This window comes from Capricornis sumatraensis, chromosome 1, assembly GCF_032405125.1.
Source record: "Capricornis sumatraensis isolate serow.1 chromosome 1, serow.2, whole genome shotgun sequence".
In the NCBI taxonomy this organism is placed as follows: domain Eukaryota; kingdom Metazoa; phylum Chordata; class Mammalia; order Artiodactyla; family Bovidae; genus Capricornis; species Capricornis sumatraensis.
Window position 1 is genome coordinate 262604270 of NC_091069.1, and position 17939 is coordinate 262622208.

Consider the following 17939-nt stretch of genomic DNA (forward strand, 5'->3'; position numbering starts at 1 on the left):
GAGGTGCCCATTCATAGGAGAATAAGTATGTAAACTGTGAAGTGATTGTTCGGTAGAGAACCAGGCAGTAATGAGAATGAATGGACTGCTGTGTCATGTGGCCACAAGGATAAATCTTATGAACGCAATGCTGAGCAGAGCAAACAGACACAAATAAGTAGTTATTGTAGGATTTTGCTTAAGGGAAGTTAAAGAGTAGGCAAAACTTATTGATTGCAATATGATTTATAACTGTGGTTACCTTGGTGAGGGTGCTGGTTAGTGACTATGAGATGAACTCCAGGGAGTCTGGAATGCTGATAAGATACCATCTGTTCATCTGCGGGGATCCCATAGGTCTGTTCACTCCGAGAAATCTCTGTGAGCTCTACACTTAGTACATGTGTAATTTCCTCAGAGTGGGTCTTTGGTATTAATTTTATCCTGTAAAAGTATAATAGGTGACCTAGAAATGATAATGCAACTATATAGTATGGGGTGAGAAAGGGGATAGCAGTGAGCTGAGAGCAGTGACCGTTCGTGTCAAGTTGCTTTCTAGGTTTCGTCTTAATATGACAAGTCAATCAATGGAGGTGAAATGGCACGGTCTACAACATTCATAATTACAAGACCTAAAGGAAACAATTTGCAGAGACTGCCTTTGGGGATTGGGATCAGGATGCTGGGACAGGCTTGGGACCAAACTGTTCACAAATTTTCTAAGCTACTTTGGTGTGATTATAAAACTTTTTAAAGAAAGTATCAAAGTGCCAGAGGTTCATTTCAGTTCCATAAATATTTATGACATACTAAAATTATTCTGGGCACTGTGCTAGATGCTAGGGAAACAAAGATGACTAAGATAGGATGCTTTCCTTCGAGGAGTTCACAGTGGAGTAATGGAAATAGGTACTTAGGCAGATGATGTTCTTTATTTTTCCATTTTTGCTTCATAATGCACATTTTGAAAGAACCGGAAAAATCCACATAAAAAGTAAAAGCACATATAATCCTGTCTCCAAAAAGATATTCTTTATAGTCTTTTTATACATTTGCATCCCAATTTTCTGAAAGATTTATATCAATTTCACATATCATTTTTGTCACCAAACAGAATATCTTGAGAACATTTTGCCGTGTCTTTTAAAATTCTTCTGTTTATTAGTGGCTACTTAATAGTACCCTAGTGAGTGAGCCACAAGTATTGGGACCATTAGCTCAGCCTTGTAGGTTAGACAAAGCTTCCAAATGAAGAGGACTCCTCACTGAGGACATGTCTAGTTCAAATATGCCATCGTTGTCATGGAAAATGTGGAGTTAAACTCAACAGCTAAGGCGTCCTTGGGTCCTCTTATCCTATATTTACTACCCTGAAGTGGTTTTATTAGACCCAGAAGTTTGCTGTTTTTAAGGTACCTTTACACTGCCATTTCAGCTCATCATTTAGGAAGTTGATCTCACTTTCTGATTTCTCTGCCAACTGCCGCCCACAAGCCGTGTACTTATAGCAAGGACTGGAAAATTCCAGGGCAATAAGTAGGCAAGAGTGAGGAGCAGGGCAGCTGAAGTACCCCAGAGCCTGAACTCTAGGCTGCTTTTATACCAGGAGCGCCTAGACCTGCTGTGAACTCACTGCAAAGTAGCTGACTAAAGGAACCAGAATTGACGTTGCATCTCAGGATAGCAAGGTTGCTCCAAATCCAGACAGAGAGCTGGCGGAGAGGAAGGGAGAGAGGAGGGGGAGAGGAGCAGGGGAAGAGGGGGGACAGGAAAGGAAAGATGAAAAAGGAAAGAGAAAGCCGGGCAGCCTGTAAGAACTCACTTTCACTCAAGGCCTGTTTATTTTCTTCTCGGATCCCGATTGTTGAATGTCCTCCAAAGACCTGATATTATGATGATATTTTACAAAATATGTTCTATACAAAACTCCTACACAATGCAAAAGAGCCTCCCACATACTCAGCAGCAGGCCTAGCATACTACTTTAAGAATTATACACATCAAATTTGCTGGGAATAAAAGGAAAAGCAAAGGATAGTTTCCAGACTGACCTGGATATAGAAGTTCTTCTGTCAAAGTTTGATAGCAGATGGAATGATTTAGCCTGATGGTTACACACAAACTTCACCAGGGTGAAAATGATCACCCATGGCAGAGAAGCAATAGCTTTGGAAACTGAGAGACTATGGGAGCTAGGTTTTATTTTTTAACTACTTAAATTAGAAGTATTTTCCTATGCTAAAATGAGGCTTTGAAATTATGATGATTCAGACATACACTGGGCTTCCCCTGTGCCTCAGCTGGTGAAGAATCTGCCTGCAATGTGGGAGACCTGGGTTCGATCCCTGGGTTGGGAAGATCCCCTGGAGAAGGGAAAGGCTGCCTACCGGGGCCCAGCCCCGGCAGGATCCAGAGATATCCAAAGCATGACGGTGTCGGCAACTGAGAGATTGATAGAGAGATAAGAAAAGAATGTTATAGTTAAGAAAATAGAGGAGAGAAAGAGGCTGATATTCCTTGGTTTACACAGAAAACCAATAAAGCCCCAGCATGGGACTTGCACTGTTCACGTAGGCCACAGGCGCCCTCTTGAATCACGGAAGGTGCCCCACCTTGGGCACCTTCTCAAGTGAGTCTTAGAAGCCTGGGCAGAGAAGTGAACTCAGAGGGCCCCTGTGCTCCAGGGAGTCAGCCTGAAAAGAAAGAAAGAAGGACACAGGAAGACCAAGCTTCGGTGAGCAAGGCCCGCAACTTTATTTTCCAAACTTTATTTATTTATTTACAACTTAAGCTGTACATAGAGAATAATGGGAGATGCAGAGTCATGCAGGGTCAGCAGCCCTGACCCTTATCGAGCCCAGGCTTTCTTTCTGCATGCCCATCTGTACACACAGGTCTTAGGGGATTTACATCATCTTCTGGCCAGGAGGCCTGCTAACATTTTACGACTCTTTCTTCTGATAAAGGTTAGTTAACCAGAAAGCTTATTTTCTCTAAAAGTGTTTTTTCTAAAGTCAGGTGCCATTCTCCGAAAGCACTCGATAAAGTTGCATTCCTATAGGGCAAAGGTGCAGTGGGCTATAACAGGGAAAGAATTTATTAACTCAAGGTTTAGTGTTGTTAATATCAAGGCCACTACTTATATTTCTATATATCAACTATGTTAATTAATGCACACAATATGAAAACTTGGCAGCGAACTTTGGCTCAACAATGAGACCCTTCACCAGTACCATTCTAATAATTTTGACTCCGCGAAAGGCTTTATTTAAGCTTCCGTGCCTCTCACAGTTGGGAGGCTGTAAACAATCACAAGCATAGTTGTAAAAGTCCAGATAAACCTGTCAGGCAAGTTAGAGAGCCATCAGAGGGGTTTGAATTGAAACACTCCTATTATGCCCAGATTTGTTAACTAGAGCTCTAAGCTGATTTTCTTCAGAGAAAGGTGGTCGGGGATAGCCCCCCCTTGGTGTCAGAGGGGTTGGTGAAAGGCATAATATAGTAAACAGTAGACAGGCAGATTCTAGTTTGCGGTAGATGTTCAAGCAGGTCCAGGGGGTCCCTCGAGTCCTGATCTGCCTTGCTCGTCAGGTCTCTTCCACATGACCTTGTCACGGGTGGGATCGGCCCAGGGGGTCCCTTGAGTCCTGAAGCCTTGCTTGTCAGGTTTCCTTCACGTGACCTTGTCATGGGTGGGATCTCCCGTGCTGGCTCCCGGCAGCTACTCATTTCAGTATTCTGGCCTGAAGAACTATGGACTGTATAATCCTTGGGGTCACAAAGAGTCGTACATGGCTGAGCGACTTTTACTCATTCACTTCCTATGCTAACATGAGACTTTGAAATTATGATGACTCAGACATACAGTACTTACTTTCCAACAACACATGTGAATACTACAATTAATCTAATAATTCATTTTATTGATAATGTACAATTAGGATGCTACATGAACTGAACATATTACTTCTCTTACACCCATTATAATTAAGCAAAGCAAAGTTAAAATCACACACATAATAGGGAAAGTATTAATAAATGAAATAAAACTGTCCTCCACACTCAGTTTAATCACCACAAAAGACTATTACTACACACTTTTACAGACGGTGGGGCTTCCAAACACTGCGCCCATTAATGTATTAACACAGCCTGAAATTGATGTTTAACTCCTTGGACTTGGGGCAGAATCAGTTCTTTCCTTTGCTGAGTGTTTATCATAAATAGAGATCTCCCCATGCAAATAAAATATTTAAGGATCAGAATAAATGAAGTCGCTCAGTCGTGTCTGACTCTTTCTGACCCCATGGACTATAGCCTACCAGGCTCCTCTGTCCATGGGATTTTCCAGGCAATAGTACTGGAGTGGATTGCCATTTCCTTCTCCAGAGGATCTCCCAGACCCAGGGATGGAACCTGGGTCTTCCACATTGTAGACAGATGCTTCACCATCATCTGAACCACCAGGGAAATAACCATTCAACATTTAGTTGTTAAGCAATATGTGTTTTTCTTGGGATAGTTTTAATCCTTTGAGAGACATTTCATCTTTGAACTTTTAGAAAGAATATACACCTACGTATGCTGGCATGTGGCAGGCGTTTCTGAAATATTTCTTGAATTTCTTCCACCAAGAAGTTATTTACACAAACAACCATTCTTAATTATTTGACAGGTTGCTGGAAAACCTTAAATCTGGGTTTCTTCCCACAATTGTATACCACTACTGTTGCCTGGAAAACCCCATGGACAGAGGAGTCTGGTGGGCTGCAGTCCATGGGGTCGCTAGGAGTCGGACATGACTGAGCGACTTCACTTTCACTTTTCACTTTCATGCATTGGAGAAGGAAATGGCAACCCACTCCAGTGTTCCTGCCTGGAGAATCCCAGGGACGGGGGAGCCTGAGGGCCTGCCATCTGTGGGGTCGCACAGAGTCAGACATGACTGAAGTGACTTAGCAGCATCAGCAGAGCAAGCTGAAAATGCATAACACTTCTCACTTTGATGGAAAATCCAACGTAAATTGAGCACCCACTGTTTTTCACATACATCAAGCACTTTTTAAAAACATATATTAACACTTTAAATCCTTATTGATAGGAAAATCCTGTCAATAAGGTACAATATGCCCATTTTAAATATAAAGACGCCATGCAAGGGAATTGTATATCTTGTCTGATTTACAAAATTAGGAGGTGGTATAACCAGGATTCAAATCCAGTGTGGTCTGATTCCAGAGTCCATATTTCCTCTGCAATATTATATTGCCTCCTGTATATAGACCTTAAGTTTAACTCTATTCTAGTCACTTCTCCAAAATATTGAGACCTTTCTTGTTAATATGGGCTGACTTTAGTAGCATGGTGGCCATATTTTCCATAAAGAAATGGTAATGTTTAACCTGATGAAGAGTTTTAAGTCCAGTGTTAGATTAGCTGGAAGTTAGTATGACAGAGGTTGATTTCTGATAAATGTAGGGACAAGAAAGAATTCGAGTTGGGGCTATCTTGAAATATTCAGAAGGATGGATATAACAGGTTGACACATTTACACTGATTTATTGATTTGATGCTAAGAAATTTTTAACATAATTCCTTAGACATTGGGATTTTGGCACAGAAATGTTTTGACAGGTCTTAACAGACAAAACAGACATTTTTAGTCTTTTTTTTTTAACTAAAACTTGCTGAAGTTAGTGATTTCACCCAACCCCTGAGCTTCTTGTGTGCTTAACTGCTCAGTCATGTCTGACTCTTTGTGACCCCACGGACCATAGCCCGCCAGGCTCCTCTGTTCTCGGGATTATCCAGGCAAGAATACTGGAATAGGAAGCTGCTCCCTTCCCTGAGCATCTTACCTCCTGGCCAATTCCACAGGGATTGATGCTGAAATCTGAACAGACAGTTGATCTGCCCACAAATATGGGCACACCTCATTCCTTCTCCCAGTTTCATAAGCCCAGGTGGGTCTGAGGCCTTCTTGGGCTCCCTATTCGTGGTGCCACCAGGCCATTCCCACTGTTAGACCAACAGCTTCTGTTTAGGGCCGAATCCTCACATCTGTTCTGACTCTGAGATTCCTGATCCCGCCCCAGAGCATGCAGCTCCTGGGAAGTGGAGTCCGTCTGCACTCTCTACTTCTATAAGACAAATCCCATCCCCAGGCCCCATCCACTCTGGAATTCTGGTCAACAAAGCCTGATCTCTCATTACACTCTGGTGGTGCTTTAGGGAGGGAAAGTCTCAACGAGGAGGCAGGGATGAAGTGAGTCAGAAAGAGAAAAACAAATGCCATATATTAATGCATATGTGTGGACTCTAGAAACATTAGGTCCTAATGAACCTATATTTGCAAAGCAGAAATAGAGACACAGAGAACGAATGTATGGACTCCAAGGAGGAGGAGGGGGATGAATTGAGAGGTTGAAATTGACATATATACACTGCTATGCTTTGGCCACCTCATGAGAAGAGTTGACTCATTGGAAAAGACTCTGATGCTGGGAGGGATTGGGGGCAGGAGAAGGGGATGACCGAGGATGAGATGGCAGGATGGCATCACTGACTCGATGGACGTGAGTCTGAGTGAACTCCGGGAGATGGTGATGGACAGGGAGGTCTGGTGTGCTGCGATTCATGGGGTCGCAAAGAGTCGGACATGACTGACCGACTGAACTGAACTGAACTGAACTGATGCATAAAACAGATAACTCCTGAGAAACTGTAGCCCAGGGGACTCTGCTCAGTGCTTGGTGGTGACCTAAATAAGAAGGAAATCCAAAAAAGAGGAGAGATATGTGCATATACAGCCGATTCGCTTTGCTGTACAGTAGCTAATGCAACCTTGTAAAGCAAGTATACTCCAATTAAAAAAAAATACTATCTGACCAAGAAATCTCATTAAAACAGGAGTCACATATTCATGGACCATCTGGCTCTTCTCAGAAAGGCAGCAAGGGCTCGACGCACAGCTCCTGATTTTCTGTGTTGATTCTTTGTTCCTTGAATGGTCTCAAAATTTCTAATATCTATTGTTCTTAAAATTAAAGTGACTAGAGAGCTGGGGTTCAGATTGTCCAAGAAATCATCAATTACATTTCTAACATCTTTTTTGGAATCTTTATTAATATAAATGTGTCACATTTAATATCTTAAAACCAATTTCAAATGATGGCTTTAGGGAAGAGACTAATATTCTCATAAAGGTTAACCCAGTTTTTTATTATAGACTTACTTTTGAAATGTAATTGTTATTGTAATAAAACTATAAGGCCCTAACTTGATAGCTTATTCTATGAAATTATTAAAACAGTTTCATCATACCTACACAACTATGGGCTTCCCAGGTGCTGCTGGTGGTAAAGAACTGGCCTGCTAGTGCAGGAGACATGAGAGACATGGGTTCAGTCCCTGGGTCTGGAAGATCCCCTGGAGGAGGGCATGGCAACCCACTCCAGTACTCTTGCCTGGAGAATCCCATGGACAGAGGAGCCTGGTGGGCTACAGTCCATAGGGCACACAGAGTCAGACACGACTAAAGCAGCTTAGCACACATGCAACTCTACACAACTACACCCAACTGTTAGAATAATACAGATGTTGAATAGAGTACAAAATATAAGTTTTTGTCATAACCGGAATGGTGGCCAACAGATTAAGTGTGGGTCAAAGGGGGTCTATTTTTCATATTATTGAGTGTTTTTCAAAAGATATTTTTATTCTCATCAAGCCACATGAAATCAAAATGACTAAATCGGGATGCATCCCGTGGCAAAGTGGCTGCAGCAAAATGCGTGTATCAGAATAGCAGTGCCATAGTCTAAGTGAACATGTGTACACTCTCGGCGTGTGTTACTCTCAGAGTTGTGTATATAGGGTCAGACCCGTCTATGGCTGAGTGAAGGCTTGTCAATAGTCTTCTAATACAGGTAGAAACGTGATCATTAGCATGGGTTTATTAATTCACCTCGCTAATACTTGCCGAGGAACTACCATAGTCCAGGCTTCTTTCAATAATAACTTCTCCTGGGACTTCCCTGGAGGCCAGTGGTTAAGTCTGTGCTTCCCCTGCAGGGGGCACAGGTTCAGTCCCTGGTAGGGGGAACTCAGATCCCACATGCTGTGTGGTAAGGCCAAAAAGAAAATATATATATATTTTTTAAATTAATTCTATTATTATCAGCATCTAAGATCACTGACATCCTTTTAAAATAATTTGTTCAATGTGAATCATGATTCATGAAGTTAATTAAGCAAATTACAAGATATTTAAGGAGGAGAAATCCCATATGTGCCAAGGTAAGTGGTATTCCATTCAGGTACTAAGTGTCACCAGTAAACGGGTTAACTATCTCAGTTAACCTACTGTATCAGGGAGTCATGATACCTGCATGCTGCGCTAGAATCCACTTTATAAACAACTCTCTCCTCTTCACCATGTATGAGCAGACAAAGCTTAAGTGCCCTTTGCTCACAGATTAAAATGTTTTAAACCATAGTTTCTTGTCTCTTTGAAAATTGTCTAGTCAAGGAATATGATATCAAGCATACAAAGACTCAATGTGCTGAAAAGCAAGCTCACTATAAAATATAGCTATCTTATCTGGCTAAATCAGCTTCAACTTACAGCCTTTATCTTAATAAAATTCCATGATTTTCACTTAAAGTGGCTGTGACACAGTGACCACCCAGCCGTGCTCCTCTGATCCCGATCTATAGCCTGCACGTTTGTAGGTGAGGAGGCAGCCCCCCCAGCCCCCGTGACGTGTGGCGTTGTCTCCTCAGCCTTGATGCACGCCCTGGTGTTCGGAAACGTGACGGCGATCATCCAGAGAATGTACTCCAGGTGGTCCCTCTATCACACCAGAACCAAGGATCTGAAGGACTTCATCCGCGTCCATCACCTGCCCCAGCAGCTCAAGCAGCGGATGTTGGAGTATTTCCAGACAACCTGGTCAGTCAACAACGGAATAGATTCCAACGAGGTAATGTGAATTTCTCCTGTTGACGTTTTCAGGCAGAAAGCACATATCCTGAGGTAAAAACAAGGGCTTTAGTGCAGGTCTAAGTGAAGCACACACCACCAACTTCTTCATCTCTTTACGTTCAGCCTCTCATGCCCCCACAGGGGTTCTTTTGTCTGGTCTTGCTTACGTTTCCATGATGTCGCTGTGTGTTGGCCAGTGTTTCACAGTAGCTTGCTACTTCGGTCAGTCAGGTAGACATATTTTCATGTGAGGTGACCCTCTTTGAAGGAACCAATTCTTATGACAGTTGAATGGTATAATCATGGACTATTAGATTAATCAAGCTAATGTTTACCTTTAAAACCAACAAAGTAAAAAAATGCATTTTCTGCAAACATGTTATGTTTGGACTTCCAGAAACACCCTCGACCACCACTGTCGGTATCCTATAGGTCAAGCAGCCATCCCATCAACCTGTCAACAAAGTCAGTCATCAATATTTTTAAGTGCTTATTTGGTTTTTGCTCTCTTCAGATGATCAGGACAGCCAGGGAGACTCTAGAGGGCCTAAACTCCTTATTTTCCGTCCTGAGTCAAGTGTCTTTGTGAGAAGCAGGCCACAAGGAACAATGTGTTTCATTCTAGAGTCTTTTAGTAACTTATTGTCTTTCTCCAAACTTATGAATAGCTGACTATTCAGGAGCACACAGCCGAGGTCACTGTCACAGAAACCCGGGATTATTCGTACATGTAGCTTCCTCTTCTGTCCTCTGACTGGTCAAACAGTGGGGAAAGGTCCCTGTGGTCTTACAGTCTGTCGGCTACACAGCACTGTTCCCCAGCTCGACTCCTTCTTTCACCTTCTCTGGCAGCTTTTGAAGGACTTTCCGGACGAGCTCCGCTCCGACATCACCATGCACCTGAACAAGGAGATCTTGCAGCTGTCCCTGTTCGAGTGTGCCAGCCGGGGCTGCCTGCGGTCGCTGTCTCTGCACATCAAAACCTCCTTCTGCGCCCCCGGGGAGTACCTGCTGCGCCAGGGGGACGCTTTGCAGGCCATCTACTTCGTGTGCTCGGGCTCCATGGAGGTTCTTAAAGACAGCACGGTGCTGGCCATTCTCGGTAGGTCTTGTTGAGAAGCCCCATGAAATTCTACTCTGAAGCATGAATTAAGGAGATTAAAAGAGGGGAGAACTTGTGACTGAGAGGAGGAAAGTGAGGGAAGAGTATGTCGATTCAGGACAGGGGTTTAATCTGCCAAGTTATTATTACTGCTGTTATGCCATATACTGAGTTTGCACTGTGCAGTCGTATGCAACACCTGTTTTGACTCTTACAAAAAGCCATTTTTAATAAATATTGCCCCTATTTTACAGGTGAATAAATAATAGTTGACTTAATTTCTCCCCAAAACATGGCAAGAGAATGAACACAGTCCTGTTTGATCCCTAAAGCCAGGTTATGAACGCTGACGTGCATTGCCTCCTGGCGAAATAGCTCCTGTTTTAAGAGTGTTTCTGCATTTTTGTGGAGAATCCATTCAGAGAAGAACATTGGAAATTGTTTTATCTGTGCTAGAAATAGCACAAAAATGAATGCATATTGAGAATAAGCTCTCACAGCAATCAATAATGCAATACTGTCACGGTGATGACAGGCTAATTTTCCTCCCTCAAAGAAAACCCACAGGACAATTTGGGAAGATTTTGTATCACAAAGTTGACTCCGACTATTAAGATGCAGTGTTTATTGAAATGTAAAGGTCAGCTAACAACAGATGATATGCAGGGTTAATGTAGAAAAGCTCCTATCTATTGATACAATTTTAAGTGTACCTCTTTTAAAAATCATTTTCATTTGTTTATTTTTTCAACTCATATTTCTTGAGGGCCTACGAATGAATCAGGTAAACAGGTAAACAATATATTTTGAACACCAGTTGCTGCTGCTGCTGCTGCTGCTGCTAAGTCGCTTCAGTTGTGTCCGACTCTGTGTGACCCCACAAACGGCAGCCCACCAGGCTCCTCTGTCCCTGGGATTCTCCAGACAAGAACAGAACACCAATGTTTAGAATTTGTTAATGAAAAGTGGCTAATGCAGCATTTTTTTTTTAATTTCCATGTTCAAGAACCTAATTTTACGTCTTAATCCTTTATAAAATATTTTCACATATGGGACCTTCATTAAGTTTTCCTAACACAAAGAGACAGATGTATTTTTTTTCCCAAGGTCAAAGCTAACCTAGGTCTTCAGATGCTCTATCCAGTGCACTTTCCCCCTCTAAACAATGCTTTTTAAAAATTAATTTATTTAATAGAGGAAGACAACAGAATGGGAAAGACTAGAGATCTAAGCTCATGGCATCTGGTCCCATCACTTCATGGGAAATAGATGGGGAAACAGTGGAAACAGTGTCAGACTTTATTTCTTTGGGTTCCAAAGTCACTGCAGATGGTGACTGCAGCCATGAAATTAAAAGACGCTTACTCCTTGGAAGGAAAGTTATGAGCAACCTAGATAGTATATTCAAAAACAGAGACATTACTTTGCCGACTAAGGTCCGTCTAGTCAAGGCTATGGTTTTTCCTGTGGTCATGTATGGATGTGAGAGTTGGACTGTGAGGAAGGCTGAGTGCCGAAGAATTGATGCTTTTGAACTGTGGTGTTGGAGAAGACTCTTGAGAGTCCCTTGGACTGCAAGGAGATCCAACCAGTCCATTCTGAAGGAGATCAGTGCTGGGATTACTTTGGAAGGAAGGATGCTAAAGCTGAAACTCCAGTACTTTGGCCACCTCATGAGAAGAGTTGATCCATTGGAAAAGACTCTGATGCTGGGCGGGATTGGGGGCAGGAGGAGAAGGGGACGACAGAGGATGGCATCATGGACTCGATGGACGCGAGTCTGAGTGAACTCTGGGAGCTGGTGATGGACAGGGAGGCCTGGCGTGCCGCGATTCATGGGGTCGCAAAGAGTCGGACACGACTGAGCGACTGAACTGAACTGAACTGAAAGTTAATTGCTTTTCAGAATTTGGTTGTTTTCTGTCAAACCTCAACATGAATCAGCCACAGGTATACAAGGGCAGTATATACCCTACCTCTTGAACCCCCCTCCCACCTCCTTCCCTATCCCACCCCTCTAGGTTGATACAGAGCCCCTGTTTGAGTTTCCTGAGACCTACAGCAAATTCCCACTGGCTATCTATTTTACACATGGTATTGTAAGTTTCCATGTTACTCTCTCCATACATCTCACCCTCTCCCCTCTCCCCGTGTCCAGAAGTCTGTTCTCTATGTTTTAAACAATCCCTTTTAGTCTATATGACCGTTGTGAGTATGCAGTCAGTTGATTTTCACTATAAGCTTCAGGATGGGTTCTGTTTCGGAAGAGAATAATACTGATTGCTTCCCTGACATGAGCAGAGTGTAATGTGTCCACTATGCAATTCCAGTCTTGCAGCCCTATTAGGTTGCTGTGATGACCCCAGTTGGAGGTGCAGAGATGAGGGCAGCTAGGGGTGAAACACCAATGTGCTTTCCACTGCTTCCTGATGACTTCCTCCATTGACCTCTTAATCAGAGGAGAGGTGGGGCTTGCCTTCCAAAGTTTGGACTCAACTCTTGATTCACCCCTATACTTTTCTCTTTTTTTTCTTTGATTTGGACCATTAAAAAAATCTTTCTTGAATTTGCTACAATATTGCTTCTCTTTCAAGTTTTGGCTTTTTGGCCACTAGGCATGTGGGATCTTCACTCCCTGACCGGGGATGGAACAGGCACCTGCTTCTCTGCAGGGTGGAGCCTCAGCCACTGGGCTGCTGGGGAGCCCATGGTTTTCTTCTTAATAGAAAGGCATGGAAAGGTGACTAAATAAAATAACAACCAGCTGGCCTCGGTATGGCCAGCTTGTTATCAGTGTGAGGGTGAGAGTCTATATATGTCTGTTTTTCAAGAGGAGAATTGAACACTCTTTCCTGCCCATTTATCAACTCGGTGAAGTTAAAAACCAGTCATTCTATCATTTTTTATTCAAAATTAAAAGTGAGAATCCTTTGAAAATTTGCTTCAGAAACCTTGCTCCAATCATAAAATATTTTTCTGCGGATTTCCTTAGTACCGCTGTGAGTTCTGTAGCCTGCCTGCTGACCGTCTTCTTTTAAAAGGGCGTTTAGTGACATCTGCATCAACACGGATGGACTCAGAGTTTGTCATACTGAGTGAAATAAGTCAGGCAAAGAAATGAATATCACAGGGCATCATTCATATGTGGAATCTTAAAAAAAAAAGTAGAGTTGAGCTTATTTACAAAACAGAGACACCCGTGTAGAAAACAAACTTACAGTTACCAGGTAAAAAGGGAAGGAGGGATGCGTCGGGAGCTGGGCGGGACATGAACACACTGCCATGTATAAAATAGATACCGATGGGGATCTGCTGTGCAGCTCAGGAAACTCTACTCGGTGCTCTGCAGTGACGTACTTGGGAAGGAAATCCAAAAAAGAGTGGATATACGGACACGTATAACTGATTCGTTCTACTGTCCCTGAAACCAGCACAACACTGTAAAACAACTACAATTAATCAAAATAAAAACAACAGGGATCTAGTTATTTTTCTAGCAACTTATGGTTTTGTATACATATTAGTAAGTTGATCCAGCATTTTCAGATGTATATATTATGGGTTTTTCCATAATTGTGGTGAATGTTTAAATTTGGTAACTAGCAACAACTCCAGGAATGGAATATGAGGGCATTATCCTGACATTACATCATAGCAGGTGCAAATCTGACAGCCTCTATGTAAATACTATTGTTTGTAATACACGATTCTGTCAGATTTTCTTCTTTCAAAAAAGCTTCTGAAAGAAAGTGAAAATGAAGTCGCTCAGTTGTGTCCGACTCTTTGTGACCCCAGGGACTGTAACCTGCCAGGCTCCTCCATCCATGGGATTTTCCAGGCAAGAGTACCGGAGTACAATGCATTCCCTTCTCCAGGGGATCTTCCCCACCCAGGGATCGAACCCGGGTCTCCTGCACTGCAGGCGGACTCTTTACTGTCTGAGCCTCCAGGGAATCCTGGTGGCCAATACCTACAGCCAAAAGTCTAAGCCATTGGCTTGTGCCTCTGGCCCTGGTTTCCTCCATAACTTGAGCTTCCCATAGTTAGCATTTCACAACTTTGCTGGTACCCTGTACCTCTCAAAAGTGATTTAAATCCATGTGGCCCTTCTAAAACATGTCTGTGTGGTATTGGGACCAAGCCCAAACAAATGTAATAAATTATTAATATTTTCTCTCTGTGGTTAACATTATCTCAATGGAGATCAACTATTTTACTTTCCCTATGGTAATATTGTCTAATTGGCCAATATAAGTCAATATTGACTCTGATAAACTTTAGCACATCGTTTAAATATAGCTATTTAATACATGTTCACTCTGCCAACAAAATGAATTAATACATAATATCGTAAGGGAAGCCTATCACCAAGCACCTGTCAAGACAAAACTTATTCAAGCAATCCCATTGTCCAATCAGTTCTTGAAGGCATTTCTTAACCCGATGCAGCTGACAGAGAGGCAGGGCTTTGTTACAGGGATAGAGTCTGTTTGCCTGTGCACCTTCATTTCATGTCCCAGTAACTGGGTTTTCCCGCCAAGGGCTTCACTGTGATTTGAAAGAAGGCAACAAAGCCCCAGCAAGTGCAGTGCTCACAGATGGCATTAGTCTGCCTAATTAGAGTTAAACACATGTTACAGCTCTAACTAGGAAGGTTTGCAGATGCCTCCCATCAACTTTCCCCCCACCCAGTGGAAAGATAACTGATTAGTAAATATCAGAAACAGAATTCTGAGTAATAGAGACTACGCTGCTGTGCTGTGCTTAGTCACTCAGGCATGTCCAACTCTTTGCGACCCCATGGACGGCAGCCCACCAGGCTCCACTGTCCATGAGGATCCTCCAGGCAAGAACACTGGAGTGGGTTGCCATTCCCCCCTCAGGGGATCTTCCCAACCCAGGGATCAAATCCAGGTCTCCTGCCTTGCAGGCAGATTCTTCACTAGCTGCGCCACCAGGGAAGCCCAAGAATACTAGAGTGGGTAGCCTATCTCTTCTCCAGGGGAACTTCCCAACCCAGGAGTCAACCTGGGGTCTCCTGCATTGCAGGTGGATTCTTTACTAACTGAGCTACCTGGGAAGCCCCAACAGAGACTGTAAGGGACCACAAAAACCTTCCCTTCTTTTAGAAATAAGGATACTGAAACCCAGAGTGATTAAGAAACTTAGGTCTAGGCTCTAAATCTAGGTAGTGAGTAATCCACAAAGTTGTAAAATCAGTGAGGGTGAAAATTAGGCCCCACACAAGGCCTGGCACACACGTCAGTGATCCGTAAATATTCACTGAATTAGTAAAACACCAGAATTCCAGGATGCCAAGTCAGCAAGATGCTGGGGCCTTTGTGGCTGAAATCACCATTCTGTGGGCACTCAAAGTACGAGAGTAGGATAACCCTAAAGTTTTTCCAAACACAAGTAGAAAATGTGAATTCTCACCACGGCAGCATGGTGCGTCAAGGTAAGTTCTCCTCAGGTGTGCAAAAGTTGGGGCTTCCCCAGAGGCTCAGCAGTAAAGAATCTGCCTGCAATGCCGGACGCCCAGGTTTGATCCCTGGGTGGGGAAGACCCCCTGGAGGAGGGCATGGCAACCCCCTTCTTGCCTGGAGAATCCCGTGCACAGAGGAGCCTGGGGGGCTGCAGCCCACGGGGTCACGCAGAGCTGGTCATGAACGGGGGTGGCTCAGCAGCAGCATACAAAGCCTGGACATTTGCCGTTTTCAGTCCAGCCTGGCTGTGTTTACATTTTACGTCAGTACCCAGCCTTGAATTTTTGAGCAGCAATTTAGATTTCTAACATGCAAGAGAAAAGAAGTCGCCAAGGTAGTGGTGGTGACAATGAATTCTTCAGTTTATCCTCTTAGTGTCTATAAGTGCAGAGTTCAGTCTTTCTTCCTTCTGCCAAATAGGTTCAATTTCAAGGTTTCAAAAAGATAATACCTAGAAATAATTCAATAACTTGAGTTTTTGGTCTGCCAAAAATACTTATGAATGTCTTAGATATTTATGGATAAGTTGGCGCATCTCTTTTTAATGTCAAGTTCAATAAAAACAGACTTTTACTGAAGCCTGCTGCATGCCAGAAACTGCTTCCAGAAATTCTGAGCAAAATAAAAAAATAAACATTTAGAAGTTTAAAAATTAATTGAATGAAGAATGGTTGGGACAGTTTGTTCTACAACATTCCAAAGATAACATTTGCTTGGTGAGTTTTGGCTGGCAAATTGTTGGTTGTTGGTTCCCTACAAAATGGATCAAAGTGACCATTTGGAAAAAAAAAAAATAAAGCTCAGGCATGATGATGTTTGAGGACAAAGATAAAGCAGAAACTCCCGAGCTGTAGTCTTGAGTCAAAGGCCAGCGTTCTTTGTGAACTTGATCATATGACCTCGGCTTTTAACCTAAGTTTGTCTGAGAACTGAATGGGTTTTCTTTCTGATTTCTAACATGGACGCTGAGTGCATTAACAGCTCTAAAATAAAACTGACGCTGTAATCAGCTCTTTGCCAGCACTTGCAATTATGCTCACCTTCCTGCTAGGTTAGACTGATTCAAATCAAGCTCAAGATTTTAAAGATTCAGAGAAATTGTCCAGTGTTATCTAGTCAGCAAACTCAAGGAGGTAAGCTGGTTCCCAGTTTAAGACCGATGGGCAGAGGTGTTACAGACGAATATCAGAGGTGCTGGGGTGAGAGAGAGTGTGTACAAGGTAGAATCAGACCCTTCTCCCCTCAGGGGAAGGGCTCATAGTTTTTATTTATTCACTTTCTTTTTTTGCTGGAGAAAATGGGCTTTTCACACTGTCACGGAGCATTGAAACTATGACCTATGTCCTGCATTTTCATGTAGTAGGTCTCATTGTCCACAATGCCCAGGAGTTGCCTTTGCCTCTTGACTCTCCTTCTTCACACCCGCCCCCCGTCTTGCAGACGTGTTCAGAGATAAATAAAACAACTTGAGTGTGTTAGAAAGCAGATGGTGATGCGTATATTATTGTCCAAAGTACTAGAATCAACATGATTAATATACCTCTTGATGGTCTTACTTCAAGATCGTGAAGCATTTTTACTCAGAAAAACTGAGCCGTTATTATTTCCTTTGAATGGTTAAAGCAGCTGTGACCAAAAATGTCAACTGCTTTGTCTAAAGTCATTTACCAAATCCTTTGGGGGACTGACGTGAGCCCATGTGTGACCTACAATTTCTAATTCCGGGTCTCCGAGGCTTTATTCTCGAGACGAGTGTTCTCGACTGGGTATGATTCAGATTGCCAAGGGACATTTGGCAATGTCTGCAGATATTTTGGGTTGTTATCTCTGGGGGTGGGTGATGTGAGATGCCACTGAACATTCCACCCTGTACCCAAGCTACCCCCACCAGCACAGAACGATGGGGCCCCAAATCTCAACCCTGCCCAGGCTGAGAAACCCTGCCCTAGATAAAGGTTGCTCTTCTCTTTGAACGTAATTTTACAGAAATGAAGCCTGTAAATCAAAGGACGTCTTTCAAGCAATGTGTCTCTTTTCTCACTGTTTCAAGGGAAAGGGGATTTAATCGGGGCCAATCTGTCAATCAAGGACCAAGTGATTAAGACCAATGCGGATGTGAAGGCGCTGACCTACTGCGACCTCCAGTGTATCATCCTCAAAGGGCTCTTTGAAGTGCTGGACCTGTACCCAGAATATGCTCACAAATTTGTGGAAGACATTCAGCATGACCTCACATACAACCTTCGAGAAGGTCATGAGAGTGATGTAAGTCTCCCTTCTAATTACTGCTGAGATCCAAACACACGGGGCCTGGAGATCATTTATAACAGCAAAGAACATGTTCTGACCTCACTTCAAAAAGTCTCTGAGCAGATAAGGTGGGACT

The 17939-nt window shown here is 43.0% G+C and overlaps 1 protein-coding gene across 1 annotated transcript in view; it reads left to right on the plus strand.

Annotated features, from left to right (window-relative positions):
* Window positions 1-17939, plus strand: part of KCNH8 (potassium voltage-gated channel subfamily H member 8) — a 471946-nt gene that overhangs the window by 362056 nt on the left and 91951 nt on the right. Inside the window, exons 9-11 of the mRNA XM_068978142.1 lie at window positions 8764-8963; window positions 9818-10067; window positions 17604-17818. Of these exons, the coding sequence (XP_068834243.1) occupies window positions 8764-8963; window positions 9818-10067; window positions 17604-17818 (665 nt within the window). The remainder of the gene's footprint in view (window positions 1-8763; window positions 8964-9817; window positions 10068-17603; window positions 17819-17939) is intronic.